The 23,492-nt window shown below is 38.8% G+C and overlaps 1 protein-coding gene across 1 annotated transcript in view; it reads left to right on the top strand.

Moving 5' to 3' along the window:
- The first annotated feature begins 996 nt into the window (after nucleotides 1-996).
- The window catches only part of LOC118835355 (cytochrome P450 27C1), a 36,076-nt gene continuing 13,580 nt past the window's right edge, over nucleotides 997-23,492 (top strand). Inside the window, exons 1-5 of the mRNA XM_036742548.1 lie at nucleotides 997-1,341; nucleotides 10,748-10,938; nucleotides 13,433-13,632; nucleotides 18,920-19,129; nucleotides 22,829-22,992. Coding sequence (XP_036598443.1) covers nucleotides 997-1,341; nucleotides 10,748-10,938; nucleotides 13,433-13,632; nucleotides 18,920-19,129; nucleotides 22,829-22,992 — 1,110 coding nt within the window. The remainder of the gene's footprint in view (nucleotides 1,342-10,747; nucleotides 10,939-13,432; nucleotides 13,633-18,919; nucleotides 19,130-22,828; nucleotides 22,993-23,492) is intronic.

Below are 23,492 nucleotides of genomic sequence, written 5' to 3'. Positions count from 1 at the left end.
CCTGCTGCCAAAATTACTCTCTTTGTGGGAGGTATTTCTCTTTCCACCTAGGCACTTGCAAGTGGACCCAGAGTGGTCAAAACACACCCTCAGTTAGAACTCTGCATGTCTTTAAGCATTGTGCAACAATATCTCACCACTTTTAAATGCCTGAGAGTAAAAGCCAGCTGTTCAGGGAATTCAACTACCACTACATTCATCTCACCGCCTCAAATTAGCTGTAGATGTATAGGAATTTAGACAAAATCAGGGGGCATCAGAACACCTAGTCAAAAGGCAAAACAAGTCACAAGCAAATTGACTTTGCAAAAGGTCTGAGAGTCAGTGCTGGAGAAAGTGGGTGGGTGTTCCTAGAAAAAATAAAAGTTAATTGTTCTTAATGACATTTGCAAGCCAGGAACCAAAAAAGCATAATTCTAATTATTACAAGAACTTGTAAAATCATGTTGCTGTTATAGAAAGAACTGTCATCTATACACAGAGTTGTAAAATTTCACTTTTATTGCCCTGTTTTTGTTTCTCCCAAGGCATCCTGAATTATAATTGCATGAATTCTTTGTACCAAGAACCTAACCTTTTATTTTGAAAAGGGTTAAACACAAAAATGAACTAGCGCATACTATAATCAACCCTAATTTTAACGAAGGAAATAATCGCTGTTTCTAAGTTGTGTGGGCATATATGCCAAGGTAGGGAGTGCAGAGCATGGACAACAAAAGTTTGTGGTTAGGGAAATTGCATAATTGGTAAATTGATCTGTTCTGAATAAAAATAATAATAGATACATTCTATTCTGGTCTCATCACAGACCACCCCCCCTTTTCCAGCCTTAGGGGAGGGAGCCTTTAATAATGGACCGTGTAAACTGATGCCCAAGCAGTAAGAGTTTGAAGAAGAGCTGCTTGTACAAGTTAAAACCGAGGAAAGCAACCAAAAAGAGAACAGCCACTGAAACAAAACAAACCAAAAAACTTTTAAAAAGTAGAATTTCTAAAAATGGCTCTCTTTACCAAGATCTTGAAAGCCCATTACAAGCCAGCGTTAGTGCCTGAATGGAATGGGATTTTTGATCGCCTAGTTTTTGTCAGCAGGTTTCACCAGCTGCCCAAACTTTCTGGCAGCCAGAACCTCGAGGTACCGGATAATGCTGCAGGAACGGGAGCTGAGGACAAAGAAGAGGAGGAGATGGTGGCGGCAGGGGTAGGGGAGGTACCGACGGCCACCCCGCAGCAACATCATCCAAAGGTGAAGACCTTGGAGGAAATGCCAGGGCCCAAAACCCTGGCTAACCTGGTGGAATTTTTCCTGAAGGATGGCTTTAGCCGTATCCACGAGATCCAGGTAGGTTATCTATTTTCTGTCTAGGAGTGCCTGGACCCCTACCCCTTCCCCCCACCCAACCCTCTATGCGCGCTTCGGCTTGCTTTGTATTGCAAATAAGAGATAATTGATTCTTCTGGACTTGAGGCTGCGGGCTGGGTGTCAGTGCAAGTGCTCGGGAACTCAGTCTGCCCCAAGTCCATTTACTTTTGAAATCTGTTTCAAGGCAACTCGGGAATTCGAGGTGGGGTGCGGGGGGACCCTCATTTTGAGCACGGAATGTTTCAGCATGCAGATGAAAGGCACAATCCCTTCTCGCTGATTATGTAAGGCGGGAAAGGGGGAAATGATGTGGTTGGGGGTTTTTTGTTTTGGGTTGGGGGAAGTGGTGAGATTCTGCGCTGGGCTCTCCTTGCCACGGGTTGTTTTTTTTTTTTTTGAGTCTGTGCAAACCAGACCGGAGGAACTGAGGACTTGGACCAACTTACTGACTTTAACCAAATTCGCTTTTAAAGACTGCCAAGGGGAAAAGAGAGGAGGAGTTTGGGTTCGGTAGAGTGGGATTTGGGGCTGAGGTAAGAACTGTGGGGTGTATGGGTGTGCGTGTGTGTGTGTAACCCAACAACTCATGTGCAATGTTAGGAGCCCAAGTGGCAGTCTCGCAAAAGCGGGTGGTTCTTTGCACAGGGCCACGGCTACGACGATCGTTCCTGTCACGACAGGGACTGTTGCGAGATCCTAGGATGAGGGCGGGGAAGAGGACTGAGAAACAGGGTTTTCTTTGAGGAGACTGGAGTCACCCGATGATACGACCTCCTGGGGACCGGAGGGGAGTATGCGAGACGGGCTGGAGGGGAAGGGCTGGTGTCGGTGAGAGAGCAGCGGGGAGACAGAGTATCAGTATTATAAGGGAGAATGATAACAGCGATGGAGGGGCTCTTGGAGCTAACCAGTTTCTCTTGCTTTCCTTTTTTTTTTTTTTTTTTTTTTCCAATTCGGCGAGTCCACAGAAAGCGAGAGAAATTGAGAGCAGGGAGAGGCTGCGCGATGCGGCATTCGACTCGCGCTCCTCCTGGATGGCGGGTTTAAAACGCCAAACGTCACCCGCATTGTCCCCACCCCCGCGCACTCTAAGGCGCGCGATTCGGTCTCGAGCCCCTCCTTCAACGCCTCCACGGCGAGAGACGGGTCTCAAGGGCTTTGATCCCGCCACTGCGCGCTCCCGTACTAAGGTCCCGAAGTTTTAGTCCGCTAGGCGCATGCGCGAGGGGAGGCGTATTAGTTCCTGTCGAGTTTGGAGGGTTCGGGATGATGGGGGCGGGGGAGGGAAGATTCGTTTCGTGCACGGTGGGTCTACGTGGTCGTGTCAAGAGAGTCCTGGGTGGTGAGGAAGACGACGCGTTCCAGCCGCTATTCCAGTGACGTTTCTTGCTCATCTCCCCAGTGTTTCGAAGTTACCTATACCCTAAGATCTCTTTAATGCAACCCACCCCTCATAGTCTAGAATAAGAAGCCCCCGCTAGTCGTTGCTTAGGAGACACGGGGTGGGGTGGGGCTCTGCGTGCGGCTGGGGGAAGGTGCCGGGAGGAGGGCGGGCGGGGCGAGGGAACTTTTCTGATTGGTGGGACGGCCTGTGGTGGGCGGGGAAAGGTCCTGCGGGACTTCTGGGAGCGGCGCTTATGCTGCGGCCCTAGCTCTGGCGGAGGCGGGGCCGGCCACGAGGTCCAGCCTCGCGTCCTGGATTCGGGGCGTGATTTATCTCCTGGTATTAAGAGTATTGGGAAGGTTCCTTTGTGAGGTTATTAGTCAACCTCTTACGTAGGTTTCACATTGTAGCCTACCTTCGCATTGTCACCACTATCCCTTCGTTATACAATTTTAACTTTTTTTTTTTTTTTTTTTTTTTGCAGGGGGGAAGGCCGGGCAATTGGGGTTAAATGATTTGCTCAAGGTCACCCAGCTAGTAGTGTGTCAAGTGTCTGAGGTCGCATTTGAACTCGGGTCCTCCTGACTCCAGGGCCGGTGCTCTACTCACTGCCACCTAGCTGCCCCATTTTTAACTTTTCTAGATTTTTTTTTTTAAACTTACACTGGGTTTCCATCAGTGCTCCTCTAATCAGGTAAAGGAGTAACAGGCCCTACACAGTCACTCAATGAACAAATATTTATTGAGCAGCTATTTTGTATAAGGTAATATATTTGGTGCTATTGGACCTACAAAGAACATTTCAAGAAACTTAAAATCTAGTCAATCAGATAAGATAGAGAAAAGTTAAAGTGGTACAGTCAACAAGTACTAGGTGCCCAACAGAGAAAGAAATCATAGGATGGGATGGTCAAGAAGTGGAATTTGAGCTGGGCCCTGAAAGCTGAATGAGCAGTTAAGACCTCTGATCGATGACGTGGAGCCGTGACAAACCATGGCTCCAGAGGATTGGTGATGATCCACCCCACTTCTGACAGGGAAGTCATGGATTCAAGATGCACAATGAGAGACATGTTTTTTTTGGACGTGGAGAATGTGGGAATTTGTTTTGCTTGACTATGCATATTTTTCCAAGAGTTTTTTTTCCTTTAAATGGGGTGGGAGAAAGAAAAAATAAATTCTTGTTAACTGAAAAATAAGCTTAAATGAAAAAGAGATTAATAGACCTTAGGCAGGATGGGAATTGAGGGGACATGTGAGAACAAATGTATAGCAGTAAGTAAGGTATGTTGGACCTGAGAGGTAATAAGTAGATCTGTTAACTAGACAGGAAGGTTATAGAAGAGGAGTAGAAAAAAAAAAAAGCCTGGAAAGGGCCTTGGGAAGATTGTGGAGGGCTTTAAATTTGTTAAATATATATTTTTTAATCCATAAATTAATTTTACAGCCAAAAACATTTAATTGTCCAGTAGCTACAGCTTCTGTGGGATTTTTTTTCCAGAAGTTTTTTGAAAGCCAAATAAATTAGCTCTACATTTAAATACCGTGATACTAACGTAATAGCATGTTAATGAACGCTTAGAGATATTTATGAGTCTTTTTTCAGGATATATTTAATTTAATTCTATTAGACTCTTAAATTCCCAAAGAGCATTGATTAGTTAATGCTATAAAATTCTGTTCACATATACTCTTAAGTGTATCAATGATGCTTCATGAAATTCAATAAAACAGGGATAAAAATGAACATAATAGAAATCATATGACAATGCTTGATCATGGAACTAAAGGGGAAAAATTCAAGTTTTTCCACAGTAACATTTTTCTCAGCAATATAATTTTAATGTTGAGTGACTAAAAATATAAAAACAATTTTAGGACCCACTCAGAACATACTAACAGGTTTTACCACAAGTTGATGTTATCCAACCTTTGCTAGGCTCACTGCTTCGTGCAATCCTTTTATTCATGTTTCATTCCGTTTACACTCCTCACAAAAGCTATTCCAAACCTCTCTCCAATCAACTATTCTGCCTTGTGATTGGCAAAGTGTTACTGAGCCCTATGTATATGAATGACAGATGGCCCCTTGCAGCTGGGGTTGAATAAAGAGGGTTATAAAATGGGAAGTTAAAGACAAAACATTCAAGCTCTATTCCAGTCTTGGGGCCTGGGACTAATCCTTCTTATACAATCAAGCTAACACTTTCCTGTTCCATATAAATTTTTAAAGAAATAAATAAGTGTTGTATTAGATCCTAATGAATAATTTAAATCCCCTAATTTAAAACTCAAAAAATTATTTCAAGATGCTCACAAATAGCAAAACTGATTAGTTTTGCATATTCTCATAGGAATAGGAGTTCCTACTGCTATTATAATCCTTGTTTTCCACTTCACTGCCCTCCCTCTGACTTTAATTTCTTCAAAGTCCTTACAGTCCTCTCCCCATCCATCTACCTCATGCTTCTCTACCAGCTTTCTACCAAATTTTTAAAAATGACTTTAGGACCTGGTTCAGTCTTCTTTGCCATCTTAGCCCGTCATTTTCCTTGTACACTTCAGTATTCACGTTACCAGCCCTGTTAACATCCTAATCACACAAGTCCTTACCTTCTTTTAACTCCCAAGAAATCCCCTTTCAGCCTCACACAGGAATACTCACACCACAGACCTCATAATCTCATGGAATACGACACCTCCAAGAGCCTAGACATTAAACTGTCCGCTCACAAAAGATATCTCATCCTTCCAACACTCTCAAACTCTTAAAGTAAACCTGCCTTTTGCCCTCATGGTGGCCTCTGATCATCTGACCCTTTATTTTTCGAGACCATTGACGCTGCTCTGGTTTCGTGTCTCCATACACAGCTGTTACTCCACGATTTTCCACTTTTGTGAGTCACTAACCACCACCATGGAGTATTGTGGACCTCTCAGACCTACCGCTGCTGCTGCCCTGTTAAATCCTCAATCATGGGCAACCCCTGATTTCCAATTCCTTTTTCTCCTAGGCCAAGAGTGGGGAACCTGAGGCCTTGAGGTCACATGTGGCCCTCTAGGTCCCAAAGTTGACAAAACAAATCCCCTTAATAAAAGGATTTGTTCTGTAAAATTTGGAGTTGGTCAAAAGGCTGAACCCAAGGACCTAGAAGGGCACATATGGCTTTGAGGCCACAAGTTCCTCACCTGTCTACTTATTGATCATGGCTGGATAGAGATACAAAATGTGGGTGATTATACCCACTATAAATATACAAGCTTTATCTATTCAACTAGGTCTTTGCCACTACTCAGCATTCCTTCTACTCTTCTTAAAGACTCTCTGTCTACTATCCCAAATCTACCTCACTCTCAGCCTCAATATTTACAAAATATGAGAATTTTCTACCTCACTGAGATTAAAGCCTTTTTGGGGGAATTCTCTCAACTCCACTTTCTTTGATTCTCAAAAATTCACCCATCCTAACCTATTCTCTTTTCTTACCTCAGAGAAAGAGTTAATCCTACCCCACGGTACTTGTGATTGCTTGACCTATGTCCTTCCTGGCCTGTCTCTTCTAGGACCTTGCTCTGGCTGTTAATCTCTTCCCTTTCATGCATCTTTGATCTCTTCCTTTTCTCTGACTCCTGACCTGCCTAAAAATCTGATCTCAGTCATGTTACCTTTCTCCTTGGTCATAGCTAGACTTCTTAAAAAGGCTTTCCCTGTCTTATACCTTTACTGTCTCACCACCCGTTTTTTTCCTCTAGCCCTTGCTATCTGAATTCAGTTCTCACTGTTCTTCATTCTTCTACTCTGTAAAGTTATCAGTGATCTATTTACCAAATCCAGTGTCTTCTCCTATTCATCTTCATCCTTCTTGACCCTTCTGCAGGATTTGATTATTAACCATCCCTTCCATTTGGATACTCTTTAATTTCTTAGATTCCAAGATGCCATGCTGTCCCACCTGCACCCCTCTCAAATCAACTAGGGTGCTTTCTGGCAAAGTCCATGTGGAGTTCACAAACAATAAAAAAAATATTCTTCTACAAGGATTTATGCTTACAATAAACTAGTGGGTCTGGAGATTACACTCACTTCCAAATATATGCTAATAAATTTCACAAATCACATTTTACAAAGTTCTTATAGCTTACTGCTTGTCTTGGTCCATCCAAAGGCCTTTCTGAATCCAAAGACTAAAATAAAGGGGGAAAAATCAAACCTTCATGCTCAGAAAGAAAGTCTAGTCTCATAGAGCTCCAAGACACTGGGCTTTCCTTATAGGGATTAGGGAACATGGGATTGCCTGGAAATTATCCCCTCACTTTTAAAAAAAATTTTTTTGAGGGGGGGAAGGCAGGGCAATTGGGGTTAAGTGACTTGTCCAAGGTCACACGGCTAGTAAGTGTATCAGGTGTCTGAGTCTGGATTTGAACTCAGGTCCTTCTGACTCCAGGGCCAGTGCTCTACACACTGTGCCACCTAGCTGCCCCTATCCCTTCACTTTTGATGTGAGAAACCAAACCTTCCTGGATGAAAATTTCCTTAGGTCCCTGAAATTCGTATAATGCATGAAATTTCTCTAGGGATCCTTTAAACACATATGGCAATTCATTTGGAAGTTAAGACAAAAAATTTCATCTGGGACCTTGCCATTCATAAGGCACCCAGAATTTTCACAATGGAGCATTGCAATACATAGGGCATTCTAAAAAGATGTCCAAAATCACCGTTCACTAATAAGCAGACTAACAGAAAGAAGAATCAGCCATAATCAATAAATGTCAAAGAGATGTGTGGCCTCCCCTAAAAGGGATTAAGCACTTGAGATTCATAAAACATGAGAAAAACCTTATCCTCTGAACCCCTAAGGGTTCAGACTCCTCTTCAGAGTCCATAAGGGTCTGGACTCCTCTGAGTCCATAAGGATCTCATAGAAGATGTCTGGAGTCAAGTCACAGTAATACAAGCAATTCAGCCATGCTTAAAAGTTAAAAAAAAAAAAAGAATAGATATGAGCTCCCATTGGTGTGTGTTAAGCTAATTTCAAGCCACTGGTATCTTAGGGATATAAACTCTGCACTGTACATATTAGCTTCCATACTCAAAAATGGATACAATATTGCAACAGAAATCAAAATATAAGTATTTGACCAAGCAAAACTTACCTCAAAAGAAAATGGTCTGATCTGTAAAGAGCACATAATGGAAAACTGACATCTAAAAAAAAGAGGCAGAAAAATACTAATTTTTTCTAGTGTATCTCTGCTGCGGTATCCAAGAAGGAGAGTACCAATGGAAAATTTCCCCAGTGGGACACTTCAAGTGGGTAGGGCACCCATCCTAACGTTGTTGAAGCTCTCACAGTTACCGCTTCCCTCAATATACTCCCTTCAATCTTTCATCTTCTGGGGGTAGATTCTAGGGACAACACTCCAAGTAGCTTCTTCTAATATTGTAGCTCATAAGTTCCTACAGCTGTGCTTCCCATCAGGAGTCACCCAGTATCATTTGACTCAAAGCAAAGAAACTAAGATGATGTAAGAACTACAAAATGACAGCTACAAAGTATTCCCTCCATACAGCCAGGATATACTTACCACAAATACAGGCAGCATCCTTGGGAAGACAGAGCTCAAACAGAATATACAATAGACTCCTTGTAGTGCCCTTGTGAAGCTCCCTTTTGTTGGGAAGATTTCTCAGCTCAGCTTCCAGGGTTTACTTCTCATTATTGCCAGCTCTCTTCTGTGCTTCCATAGCCCCTAATTCGCAAAGCTGCATTTGCCTTCAAGTGACTGTCCTTTTTATATTTATAGCTCTCTGGAGTGTGATTTTAGTTGTTAGGTGTGTTTTCAATTCTCTTGAACTAATGAATACTAGAACTGCTGGATTGAATGCCTCCTGCTTTGCTATTAAACACCATGGCCAGTTGGGAGGAAAGGAGAGGGAAGAGAAAAGAAAGAAGAGAGAAATCACTTCTTCCCTGCAAGAATCTTATCCATAGGGAGCTCTCTTACAATCCTCTACACTAGGCCATTTGTCCAGGGTTTAACTGTTCAAAGCTCACAGAAGTATGACTCATTTGTTTACTCAGCCAATCCCATTGTTCCCTTCTTGACTCAGAGACTCTTATAAAAGGGATGTTACAAAGTAACGAGGTGTTACTTTTTTTTATCATATTAAAACTTAATATTGTGTGACTATTTTCTGTGACTATGTTGACAGAGCCAGGAGGAGTGGGGGGGATTATATTCCCCATTCTTTTACTTGTGTATATGTTTTCTCAAGAAGCACTTAGACTCCTTGAGAGCAGGAGCTATTTCATTTACTTTTTTGTATTCTCATTGCCTAGCACATAGTAGGTATTTAATAAATGTTTGTTCATTTATTTGATTGCCTTGGTTTGGTGCCTTTTTTGTTGATGCTGTTCCTTATGCTGCTATGTTTTCCCTCCCCTTTCCTTTAAAGCTCAACTCAAATGCTATCTCTACCATGAAGCCTTCCTTCCCTGCTGCCTCTGTTTAACCTCACATAGCACTTTGTTTATACCTCTTTATGCACTCAATAATTTTATATTAGAGCTCATATTACTAGATGATAATGCCCAATTGGGGCAGAGGCTGCATCTTATTCCAACTTTAAATCACATTCAACGTCTATCACAGTGCTCTCCACAATTTTGGAGGTGGTCTATTAACTGTGATTTTGTGGATGTGGGAAATCCTAATGTGGAACTTACCCTACCAATCCAGACAAGTAATTCTGTTATTTATTGGCTTACAGAGTAGCCTGTAGCACTGAGAAGTTAAGTGATTTGCCCATTCTCACACAGCAAATATATGTCAGAGGAAAGATTTAAATGAAGTTCTCCCTGGCTCAAAAGCCAGACCTCTATGTATTAGACCGTGGGGTCTATGATCATAAATTTTAGGGAGCCTCTGAACTTGAATGAGAAAAAATGCATCTTTAATTTCACTAACCTCTAAAATTTAGTTTTTCCTTCAGTTAATGGATTTTTAAAAATCATTGTGAGAAGAGGCTTCACCAGACTGTCTGAGGAGTTCATGCCACACAAAAGGCGAAGAACTCCTGCATTAGCTTATGCTGCCTTACATTCAGTGTAAAGTAGATGCTTGATATTGCTAATTTGCTTAGTTTGTTGAATAAAATTGGTTTGTAGTTTATCTTTTTTTCTTTCCTCTGACAATTCTCAGCATCAAGTATTCCAAATCTGGGATAATTGTTTTCAATTATAGTGAAAAGTGTTTTAATTCATCATCTGCTTGCTAAATTCTGTTCAACATACAGCATTATTATTTTTTTTAGTATAGCTCCTTTTCTACCTATCAACACCTTCACTTTTAGCCTACCTTTACTTTATCCAACTTAATCTCTAGTTTTATGTGCATTGCTGAGTAATCTACCCTTAAAAAGGTATTAGTTTTAGGGAAACACCCTTGACCTTTTTATTCAAATTAGTCATAAGTACTTTCAAAAGATAGGTAACTACTTTATTACTCTTGTAACGGGTTCACTTTTATTTTACTTGAAATACACAGTAGTATACTTTTCCTAGTGTTTCACCTTACCAAGTAAATCTCTTACTTCTATCTTAGGAATTGAAAAATATCTTTTATCACATGAAAACCTAGGTTTACTTCAGTAATATTAATAACTTATTTACATGAATTTTACTGCTTACAAAGTGTTTTCCTCAGAACAGTCCTGAAACAGGTAATGATAGAAATGTTATCCTCACAATATTGATAATGGAATCAAGATTCAAAGAGTCTAAGTAAGCAATTAAGCAGTAGAACCAAGACTTGAATCATGATTGTCTTATTCCAAATCCAGTGTTATTTTCACTCTACCATTCCATGGGACAGAGACTTTGATTTGTGACATATATTTTGGCAAGATCAGGAAAATTTTTTGTTAAAGTGTATTTTTGTAGAATATCTTCCTTAATATGTATTTTTTTCTTTTCTGATTTCTCCATGGTATTGCAGCAAAAACACACACTGGAATATGGAAAAATCTTCAAGTCTCACTTTGGTCCTCAATTTGTAGTATCTATTGCAGACAGAGACATGGTGGCTCAGGTTCTCCGGGCTGAGGGAACCACTCCCCAGAGAGCCAATATGGAGTCCTGGCAAGAATATAGGGACTTACGAGGGAGATCTACTGGGCTTATTTCTGCGTAAGTACGTACATGTGTTTAGGCTGTGTCAGTAATTAATGGATCTCATTAAGAACTTTGTCTAACTGCTCAGGTTTACCCTATCCTAAAAAATCCTTCTCTTGAATCTTTCAGCCCATCCATTTACTGTTTTACACCCCCATAGCCTTCATCTCATAACAGCCCATTCTGTCTCATCAATCCATTTCAATCATGCTTTTCTCACCATGAATGAGCTGAAGCTACTCTAAGATTATCACCAACCTCCAGTTTGCTCATTCCAATGACTTTTTTCAGCCTTTCTTCAACACTAATACTTGTGATCTACTAGGACATCTTTCTTCCCTTGGCTTCAAAAATGTCACATTCTTCTGGCTCTCTGTCTCACCCTATAACCACTCCTTTGGCTCCTTCATGGCTTTCTCATTTTCTTTCCAGCCTCTTAATGTAGTCTTTCTCCAAGGTGTTCATATGTAGCTTCAAGTAGTACAGTGCAATTTTTAATACTCCTATGTAGTCATTGATAATTATCATAGTAAAAAGGCTCTGTCCTCGGTCCTTTTCTCCTCCTACAGTCTCTCCCCTGGTAATTACTTTTATTCTCACAGCTTCAGCCTCTGCATCTAATGATCACCTGTAGCTAAAACTCTAAGCCCTTCTCTATTCTGAGCTTCAGATCTGTGTCTTCACCTATTCCAAGTGGGACATTTCCACCTGAACATCCCACTGGCATCATTAAACTCTGGTCCAAGCTGAGAACTGAGATTACTATCATATCTCCTAAAGTTATTTTCCTTACAGATTTCAGGTTTTCTATTTGTGGTGCAACCATTTATTTATCTGGTTCTACATGTTAGTAACCTTTAACTTTTCCCTCACCTTCACCTCATATACATAGTCAGTTACAAGGTCCTGTTGATTTCATCACCATGAATCTCTTAAGTTCATGCTTTCTTCTTTATTGATACTACCACACTAGTGGAGGCCTCTGACACCCCCACCCATTATATTGTAGCAGCCTTCTTATAGGTCTTTCCATCTCTATTCTTCATATTTCTCTCCCAATAATCTTACTTATTCATACATTCCTCTGCTCAGAAATCTACCGATGGCTTCCTGTTGCCTACAAAATCACATTCAAACTCCTTTGCCTGGTATTCTAGATCCTCTGCAGCCTGGCACAATTCTGCCTTTCCGGCCTTAACACATAACTTCATACACTCTTTCGTGGGACCAAACAAGGCAGCAAAATGCTACTGCCCCCCACCAAAACATACACTGCATTCTCTGTGCTTCTAGGGGTTCACATTGCACCTTATACCTAAAGTGTATTCTTGCTCTCTCTTCTTCTGTTGTATTCCTACCCATCCTTCAAAGTTCAATTTAAATGCTGCCAACTTATCTTCCTAATCACTTTCCCCCTAAAGCTTCACACAGCACTTTGTTTTGTAAATTTGTAATGTGGTTTGTTGTTCGTATTGTATATCATAATTGTTTCTCCTGTAGTATGTAGCTCCTTGAGGGCAGAGAATAAAATATATTTGTTTTGTTGTATATTATCCTTGTTTTAAGAACTATAGCAGAGGGGCATTATTCAAAATAGTCTCAAGTTATTTTTTCTTATTTGCCTAATGTAATAACTGCAATAAAGAGAAGCCAAAAATACAAGCTCAGAAGGGCGAATTGTGTGCACTCTTAACTGCTGTAGATAAGTAGCATTAATTCATATAGAAGGTCCCTGCTGGCCAGATCTCAGTTGTCTAGCTTTCTACAGAAAGGAGATATTTCTCAAACAGCATGTTGCAGTTTTAGGTATTCACATATAACCAATGAAAACCACCATAATTTTTAAAACCCTTCAAACAATAGAGCTGGAAGAGCCTGCCAATGATCATTTAGCAGGTAAATTTCTAAACCAGTGCTGGCCAACCAGACCATAATTTGGAACTAAAATTCAGCAGTGACATTAACAAAGTGCTGCAGCAATTTTTTAAAATGTTCATATCTAATGACTTAGGTTTGAGTATGTTTTTCACTGATATTGGTTGGTTTACAACACTTTTATGTATCATTATATTATAACTTTAGGGTTTTCAAAGGACATGATAATACTTTTAGTGACAGTATCAATACAATTCATAATAACAACTGTTTTTTTTTCCTTCAGATTTTTAAAGCTCAGACACAAAGCTCTGAATAGCCATAGGCTCAAAAGGTGGTAAACAGTAGTAAACCAAATGGTATAGATGTTGTCTGTTCTTTTCTTAATGATTATCTCCAGGGACAAAGATTCCACAATCTTTGATTCCAGCATGTTATTACTTTCAAAGTCAAAGAGTACCTTAAATCCAACCCAAGTTTCTCCTCTAAATTTCATTTGTTTTATTGTTTAGTCTCCCTATCTGAATGATTGACAAATCTAGCAATTACTTATCATTGAGAAATTCTTCAATTTGTAATTCCTCACCTGTACACACTTACATAAAATGACTAAAAATTAATTTTTTTTCTTTAGGGAAGGTGAGCAGTGGCTTAAGATGAGAAGCATATTGAGACAAAGAATTTTGAAACCCAAAGATGTGGCGATTTTTTCTGGAGAAGTCAACCAAGTTATTGCTGATTTGATTAAAAGAATCTACATCCTCAAGAGCCAGGAAGCAGATGGAGAAACTGTGACTAATGTTAATAATCTTTTCTTCAAATACTCAATGGAAGGTGAGGCATTCAACATATAAGATCAAGAAAAAAAAGAAAGATAGTGAACTTTCATAGAGATTCATGTGTTTGTTTTATAGAACCAGGGATCTGGTTTTCTTTTTTTTTTTTTTTTGAGGGGGAAAGGAGAAGGTCATAACATAAGATGGGTCAGATGATACCAAATAATGTGTGGTGAAAGTATATGATTGTTTTCTCAAACTGTGCTTTTCTATAGCCTCCTCTTCCCTGCATGCTACAGAAAATTAGAAAGTTGGAGAGGGGCTGATAGACATAAAGAAGCTGACAAAACTTAGAAGTGACAACTGTCAGACTGAGAGGGAAAGAAAAGAAAGAAAAACGATTTTTAAAACAGATGCAAGATTTTGAAAGTTACAGGAAACAGTCTAAGGCTGTTTTTGTTGTTCACTCATTTCAATCCTGTCCAACCCTTCATGACCCCATTAGGGTTGTTCTTAGCAAAGATATTGGAATGGTTTTCCATTTCCTTCTCCAGCTCATTTTGCAGATGAGGAAACTGAGGCAAACAGGGTTAAGTGACTTGCCAAGGTCCCTCAGCTAGTTAAGTGTCTGAAGTCACATTTGAACTCAGGCCTTCATAACTCTAGGTGCTCTATCCACTCTTCCACCTAGCTGCCCTTAAAGCTATTTAATACAAAGCTCATTTGACCTACACACCTAAATAGCCACTAATGATGTAGTGGTATAAAAAGTCTTTAGAGTTAAAAGACTCAGAAGACTAGGGTTTGAGTCACAGTTCTGCCAGTAGTAGCTGTATGACAACCTTAGGCAAGTCACTTCACCTTTTGGGTCTCAGTTTCCTCATCATCAAATTCAGAAGGCAGACTAGGACATCTCTAAAGGTCCCTTTCAGCTCTAATAGTCTGTTATAGCAGCAAAGTTCAATAATTAATATGTGTAATGCTGACTCTGACTATCAAGTTTATATTAAGTTGAATATTCTCTTTAAGGAGGTAAAGAAGCATAAATATATTTTGGAAAGATTTCCGTAAGAATGGTTAGCATATTTTTTTCTAAGTTTTTTTTTAAACTTAAAGAGATAGGCTTCAGTTGTATGGAAAACTTGATTATGTCAGAATACCTTAAATATAGAAAAAAATAAAGTTTTGTTACATTTTATTCAGAAATGTTGTTTGTTGAAGCTACTGAATGAAATTTCCTTGTCAGTGGCATTAGAAAGAGAGTTGTGGGGATTTCTTCTAATTTGACTTTGTTGTTTTCTATATTGAATCTTAGCACAACAATATTGTCTGCCAAAGAATTCTGGCAATGAGTAAATAATAGTACGCTTGAGTCTTTCCACACTGCTGTTATTTATTTTGGCAGATTTGTAGGTAATCAGGAAATATAGAAAGATTCGTTCTGTGCTGATGAACCTATATCAGCAGCAAAGTCATCAGAATGATCGTCTAATAAGGCTGGAAAAGTCACAGCTTCTCCATTAGTGTGTATCATTAATCCAACTATAGTCATATAACTGGAAAAAACTTTAGGGATCATCTTAGTCCAGGAGTCAACACCCTTTTAAGGAAGAAAAGCAACTTTCGGTAATAGTCTTAAAACATAGCTCTTCAAATATCTATGTATATTATATGTATGTGTGTATATCAGTTGATTCCAGAGGGATATTGTATCAACTTCATCTCTACTGCACATTTTGATTATTTTATTGAAATGCAATGACCACAGCGCTGGAAGAGAGAATGGGAAAAGGAAAGGGAATTGTTGAACCAGAAGAGTAACTGAGGAGGAGATGCTGATGCGGGGCATCCCATCTAGAATTGTGTGCTTTGGGTAGTGAGAATGGGGGCATAGGAGCAGAAGCATGAAAACCTTACTTGGCTCTTAGACTAGAGATTCCTTATTCTTTTGCAAAATGAGGAGATGAATTGAAATATAGGTACAAAGCATATTTATTTTGGTAAAGTAGATTCAGGTATCTACCTAAAAGGATCCATGCTACTTGTTGGTTACTGACCTCTGATACAGCTAACCTCTTCACTTTACGTATTAAGAAAACAAATCCCGGAGAATTCTAATGACTTGTCCACAAAGTCAGAACCTTCTCTGACCTCCCAGCTCATAGTGTTTTGTCTTTCTTAAAGGGCTCTCTCATTATCACTTATCCAAAGGACAGATTTTTTTTTAAAGAGTAATGAGTTAAGACAATCATAACGACAAAATTTTGCCTACCAATTAGGAGTGCCTAAGAATTATAGCTAAGTAAATCCGGATGAGTGGCCAACTAAGGTGGACAAGTGAATATTGCTTGAGGTTGGAGTTGGCTACTCTCCAAGGTCTCAGAAGTTGGGGGAATAGTGAATGTAAGAGCAAACAAACTATGACCTCATGTCTCAAGAGAGTAGCCTAAGACTTGACAATGATCACACAGTCAATAAATGTCGGAGGCAGGACCTGAATCTAGGACTTCCTGACTCTATATCCAGCACTTTACTCATTAAGCCACACTGTTTTTCATCAAACTGCTGTAATCTCCTAATAATGAAGGCTAACATTTATGGAGCACTTGAAGGTGTGCAGAGATAGTACTTTACTTATATTGTCTTATTTAATCTTCCTAATGGCCTGTGAGATAGGTGCTATTATTGTCCTGACTTTATAGATGAGAGTGTTGGACTAGGTGACTTTTAAGGCAGAGCAGACTCTGTGATATTAGTTTTTTTTGGCCTTCTAATAGACAGGAAATTTCTTGGAATGTCAGCCCTGGAAGAGACCTTAGAGATCACTGAGGCTCAAAGAGGGAAAGTGATTTGTCCATGTTTACACAGCTAGTAAGGTAACAGAAACGTTGCTCAAAATCAGGTCCTTTGCCTCTAGGCCAGTGCTCTAGGATCCTCTCCTTTCTGTGTCTTTGCCCCCTTCACCTCATATGAGGCCCTTTCTATTCCCATGATGTCCAGAGTCTCCTGTGCTGGTGCCTTTTCCAATTCATTTCAGTTTAGTTCAATTCAGCAAACATTTATTAAGGATCTATCTATGATGTGTAGGGCACTGTGCCAGGCCTTGAGGATACAGAAACAAAGGCAAAACAACTCCTGCTTTCAAGGACTTTACATTCCCAGGCCTGTGGTGTCTTATTTTTCAAGCCCATCCATTGTCCTCCTCCTACCTAGTCAGTTTTCAACTGTATTACCTTAGAAAGTAATTTGTTAAGCTAGTTCACCCTAAAATGCTCATAATAGTTGTTATGGTCTTATATACCATCCCTTCTAGGGTTATTTCCATTTTAATAGAATTCTTTTTCTCTTGGTCCAGAGGAATCTCTCTCTAATGGTAGAATTTCGAACAGTGGAAGTATGATAGGGAAAACATTTTGGGGCAGGATTTAGGATTCCTGATGTCCCTTGGTTTATACAATATATTTAGCCACCTCTTTCATCTGCTTGTACAGCCAATTCTGCCTAATTGTCCTAGTTGTCTCTGGGATTTAGGCTATCTGTACTAGCCCTAGGGATACTTCTTCAAGCATTCTCTAAGGTCAGTGCCTACCATTATGCCCCTCATTTTAAGGAAAGGAGACGTGATGGGTGATAAGAAAAAGGAATAAAATCTAAGAAATTGAAAGCATGAGCACGCAAGTAGATGTTTTTGTATTTTTAAATTCTAGGCTAGAAGAAATTACAAAATTGAAAAGGGAAGCATACATAATAATAAGATTATAGATATGTAATTTTTGAAAAACGTTTTTTCTTTAAATATGGTAAAATGCAGTGTATGTCACATGTATATTTCATCTCAGGATCTGATTTTAAGTGATTCATTGAAGTATATAGAAATGTATATAGATAGTCTTGTGTTGATACTCAGATTTTATAAGAGCTTTCTGATTCAATGAGATTCATAGAATGTTAGAAGGAACCTTAGACATCATCTACCAGGGGTTCTTAACCTGAGGTATGTAAACTTAGTTTTTAAGAGTGTTTTGATAACTATTTCAATACAATTGGTTTTCTTTGCAATCCTATGTATTTTGTTTTATGTATTTAGAAACATTATTCTCAAAAGGGTTCCATGGATTTCACCAGACTGCCAAAGGGGTCCATGACACACACACACACACACACACACACACACACACACACACACACACACACACACGCGCACACACACACACACACACCCAGAGTTAAGAATGCATGATCTAGGCCATTCCCTTTATTTTTACATTTGAAGAAATTGATTCATAACGGCTTGATGCCTCACTGGCTTAAGGAGCCACTGTTTTAAAATGCCGACCACTTAGAAACCACCCTAAGACTAAAGAATATAGCTGTATAATAACCTGTGTATCTATACTTACTGCTATTGTATATCTTCATCTTTGTTTCTATCTCTCTTCTGTTCATTTCTCAACAATCCAGTGAGTCAAAGTACCCAAAGACACCCCCCCACCCCACCTGGCCAAGTTGTTAAATGTAGAGGGTCAGAGATAATTTAAAAAAATCAAATTAACTAGTCTCGCGGTCTTTTGGGAAGGAGTGGGGCAAAAATAAAAGAACCTATGTGTTCTAGAATATTTATAGCAGTTCTCTTCATGGTGGCAAAGAACTGGAAATTGCGGGGATGCCCATCAGTTGGGGAATGGCTAAACAAACTGTGGTATTATGTTCATGATAGAATATTACTGTGCTAAAAGAAATGATGAGCTCAATGATTTTAGAAAAGCATGGGGAGACTTCTGTGAAATAATGAAGAGCAAAATGAGCAGAACCAAGAGAACATTGTATATAGTAACAAGAATATTGTTCTAAGAGTAGCTTTGAGCAACCGAGTCATCCTGACTATTATAAATACTCAAACTAACTGCAAAGATCTTGTGTATGTGTGTGTACATATACAGATTTGTGTGTGTGTGTGTGTGTCTGTGTGTGTGTGTGTGTGTGTGTGTGTGTACACATACAGATTTGTGTCTAATAGTAGCCATCTTGAAGTTTGGGGTGAGGAGAAGAAAGGTACATGATAATTTTGTTGTATATTTGAAAAGAATAGCAAATTGTACATAATGGATCTGCAATTTCAGGTGCAATCCTCTGTTTTTTCTATTCCAGCCTGTTATAGAAATACTTGTTTTATTTCTTAAGCTCAGAATAAAATTTAAAAAAAAGAAAATGAAGCTGTGATTTGTCAATTTCTAGTGACAAGTCTCCTAAGCTTTTGAAACTTAGTTTTATTATTACAACTTTAGCCTTTGCAATGTCATCATTTCAGAAGAAGGCTTTTAAACTCTTGCCTTTTTCCTATCTAGGAGTGGCTACTATTCTTTATGAATGTCGTTTGGGCTGCCTGGAAAACAATGTCCCCCAGCTGACTGTGGAATACATCGAAGCATTGGAGTTGATGTTTAGTATGTTTAAGACCACCATGTATGCAGGAGCTATTCCCAAATGGCTTCGCCCATTTATCCCTAAACCCTGGAAAGAATTCTGCAGATCCTGGGATGGACTCTTCAAATTTAGTAAGAGAAGAATTGAAGGGTCATTTTTTATAAAACTAGAATTGGCCTGACTCTACTGCCTATTATACATCTAATTTTCATCCAAGATAGTGAGTTATTTATGGCAGAGATTGACTTGATGTGCAATATATTTATAGTAAATGTTATCTGTATTAATAATCCTTTAGCTCAGTTTTAAAAATTAGCGTGAAACATGAATAATATGACTGAATATGATTCTTATATATACTAGAACTTATACATCTAAATGAATACTCGCTTGTTCCAACAATACAACCAGTGGATTAGATTTTTTTTAAAAAAAAGTTCTCTTTTTAGTTGCCTTTAGAGCCCATGGTATGTTCTTTTAAATATCCTCAGTGGTAGCAAATATTCATGTTTTGGGGATGCAAATGATTTTTCAGAAACAGCAGAAAGTCATTTGGAACAAAAACTGTTGTATGGAGTATGTGATCAATCTTGGCAATAACATTTTGAGGGACTGACAAGGTGTGGCATCCCTCTTCTTGGTAGAGAAATGGAGGACTACAGCTACAAAATATTGCAGGAGACATGGTTAATTTGTTGGTCATTTTTGTGTAATTGTTTTTCTTTGTTATAAAGGCTAAAACAAAGTATTCGGGGGCCAGGATATATGTTGGGAAATTACTCTGAGTTTAAAAAAAGCAACAACAACAAAAGGAATCCATTTATAAATATGAAAAATGACATAGAAATGGATATGGAAGCAGAGGATCCTAGTATTGAATTCCACATTTTACACCACAATAGTTTAACCCATAATACAACTAAAATACTATACATTTTCTATGAAAAATAGTAATTACCAATGCATGTCAGTGTTTATAATAAATACAAAAAAATGAAATTTAATGAGAATTTTTTATAAAATCAAGTGCAGCTATAAATTATACTAATTTTCTTGTGTGACTCATAAATTATCTCAAGAGGCAGTTTGAAAGGAGGTTCCAAATAATATTAAAGAAATGTCAGCCATTTGAATAGTAGCTTCCCAAGTGGACTCTTTTGAAGAAGAACACCATTTGGATGTATGAATTCTGATATATTTGCTTTAAATTTTCTTATTACTGTGTAGTCAACTGACTGTCTTGATTTTCATCTGAAAGGCTCTTTCTCCCTACCTGATCAACTATTAAGATACACACAGTAAAAGAAATTAAGTCAACAATACATGATTCACCCTGTAAATTTTTTCTTCACTTGTATTTTCAGTCCAAGTGATGTTGCAAGTTTTCTTTAAATTATTTTAAAATGGAAGCAATGTTTGAAATATTTTGTTTCGCTTTCTGTCCTATCGAATTTATTTTGAACATATTCAGTATCTTCTGTGGCCTTGTCTACAGATGTGATTTGAAGAGGAGGCAGAAAAGAGGGTACCAGCGCTAGAATTTTTTTATCAGTTAATCAGTAAGCATTTATTAAGTGCTTACTATGTGCCATGCATTGTGTTGGCGCCTGGGTATAGATACACAAAATTGAACCAATCCCGGCTCGAAGGAGTTTTCATTTTACTTGGATTTGGCAGACAGGGAGGGGAAGGAAAACAATATGTATAGTGTATATGTGTGTGTGTGTGTATCTATATACACATATATATACCTATACATGAAAAATAAATACAGTGTAATTTCAGTGGAATCAAAGAAGCACTAGCATCTGGATAGACAAAGAGAGATCTCAAATAGGTGGTTTTTGAGCTGAGTCTCATAGGTAACTAGGGATTCTAAGAGGCAGAGGAGAGCTGAGAGTATATTCCAGGCTTGGGGACTCTTCTTTGAAAGGTATGAAGATGGGAAATGGACTGTCACTATGTGGTCCAGATTGATTGGACCCTGGAGTCTGTGAAGAGGAGTAATGTATAATAAGGTTGGGTAGGTAGATTGGGGATAAGTTGTGAAGTGCTTTAAGAGCCAGAGGAGTATATGATAGCTCTTAGAGGTAATAGGGAAGCAGTGGAATTTATCATATAGGAGAGTGAAATGGTCAGACCAGCACTTAGGGAAAATCACTTTGTCAGCCTGTGTAGAAGTTGGATTGGAGTGGGATGAAGCTTGAGGCAAATTAGAAGGCTGTTTTGCTAGTCCAGGAAAGCAATAATGAAGGCCTGAAATAGGGTAGGGACCCTATGGAATGTATGAGTGGAGAGAGAGGGGACAGATGTGAGATATGTTAGAGGTAGAAACTGTAAGATTTGCCAAGAGGTTTTATATATGGAGTGAGTGAAAGTGATATCAAGGTTATGAACCTGGAATTCTGGAAGCATAGTGGTGTTCTTGACAGTAATAGAGAAGATGGGAAGAGGGGAGGGGTTTGAAGTAAAGATGCACTCTATTTTCAACATGTTGAGCTTGAAATGCCTATGAGATATCTACTTCAACATGTTTAATAGGTAGCTAAGGTGATAAAGGAGTGGAGTCAGAAAAGACTAGGGCTGGATAGGAATGAGGACTGAATTCAGGAAGGAAGGTGCCTTTTGTTGATATCAGAATTTTTGATAGGAGAAAATATGGGTGATGGGTTTTCTGAGAAGATTTTGGCCTATTCCAAGCCCGAGTAGCCAAGCTTTGCCATTAGTGAGAATATTAGAGCCATGGGGAAGCTGCCCCAGAAGTACTGGCTTTCTATGTGCTATGGAGGGGGGTAACATGGCAGGGCAAGGGGGAGGGGTGCCATATTACCTAGTTCTGTTTTTAAAAAACTTTACAAGAGAACAGAGTGGAATCCATTAGTGACTTTTTCAAACTCTAAAAAAACCCCTGTGTTCTAGAATGATTGTTCCTGATTCAGATGGGTGCAATTGCTATAACGGCATAGGTGGATATTTTTAAAATATAATGATAGTTTTGTGTACTAGAAGAGGTTATTGCACTTCTGTCACTTTACAAAGGCATACATACATCTTCATCTTGGGTACACTTTTTTTTTAGTGGGATATGTGATTTCTTCACCATAGGGAACTCCTATTATAGAACTTTCTCTACCAATACAATCCAGTACCTGCTATGTAATATCAGAGGATTGTCCCAAACAATGAGAGGTTAAATGATTCTCAAGGAAACACCAGCCAGTCTGTGTCAGAGCACGACTTGAACCCAGGTCTTCCTAACTCCGAGGCTAGTGCACTGTCAACTCTAGCAAAGGTCCTTAATTTTTTTTGTGTAGTGGACCTTTTTGGCAATATGGTGAAGCCTTCTCAGAATAGCATTTTAAGTGGATAAAATAAACTACATAGGGTTACAAAGGAATCCAGTTATATTGAAATATAGTTATCAATATTATAAAGAAAAGTTCACAGATCTCAAGTTAAGAATCACTGTACTACACCCACGTTGCCTTTCCATCCTACATAGTAAATATTCCTGACAAGCAAAAGTGTGCTTTTCGTGTTTTCCCTATAAGGTGAAGCCATTGCCTTTTAGCTGTATTTGTGAAACGGTTTTATCCTGAATGTAGCTCGTGCCTATTTAAATAATTAAAATATAAGTGGAATGCTTATTGCCCACATGTTTATCTTTTACATGTAAAAGTGATCATTTGATTATCAATTATGTTATTCTCAGACTAATAACCTCTGAATGGAGTTGTTTCTGGGACTGTCAGGACAAAGGTAAGATGACATCTAAACTATAGAGTGTATTCAACTAAGCCTTTTTTTAAAAGAAGTTTCTTGTTAAACAGGCCAAATTCACGTTGACAATAAGTTGAAAGATATTCAGTCTCAATTGGATAGAGGAGAAAGCATAAAAGGAGGACTACTTACGCACCTCTTAATTAGCAAAGAGCTAACATTAGAAGAGATCTATGCCAACATGACTGAAATGCTCCTGGCTGGGGTCGACACAGTAAGTTTTTCAATTGTTTTGTTTTCTTAAGAGACAAAGCCAGTTTTAACCTGATAAGCCTCCGCATCCCTATGGAACCCCAATTTTGAATTTTAAATTAATTATTCTAATTATTCAACTTTAAGGACATTGCATGGCTTAATGCCAATTGAATTTTTGGTTTCATTTAACCAGCTTTTGAACTGGTAAAGATTTCCAAAAGAAAACTACACTTTTGTTACACATTATAAAGCGAAGGTACACAAAGGGATTGTTAAAGGTTTTGTGTAGCACTTTGTAAGGTCCCTTTTTATTGGTTTCTAAGCCTTTTGCTTTATGTAGAATAATTCTGGGAGTGTGGAAAAGATGAAGGTGCTGAGAACTTGAGAGGGTATAATTTCAACATTAAAAAAAACTCAGTCGTATGATTACATTTTCTCCTCCCCTATGGAGAAGACTGAGGAATGAGCTCTGGTAGTGATGAGTAGCTTGAAGCTGTTTCAATATTAGGAAAATGAGAT

Source organism: Trichosurus vulpecula, chromosome 2 (assembly GCF_011100635.1).
Source record: "Trichosurus vulpecula isolate mTriVul1 chromosome 2, mTriVul1.pri, whole genome shotgun sequence".
NCBI classification, from domain to species: Eukaryota; Metazoa; Chordata; class Mammalia; order Diprotodontia; family Phalangeridae; genus Trichosurus; species Trichosurus vulpecula.
Note: the sequence above shows the minus strand (reverse complement) of the source record. Positions and strands in the feature narration are given on the sequence as shown.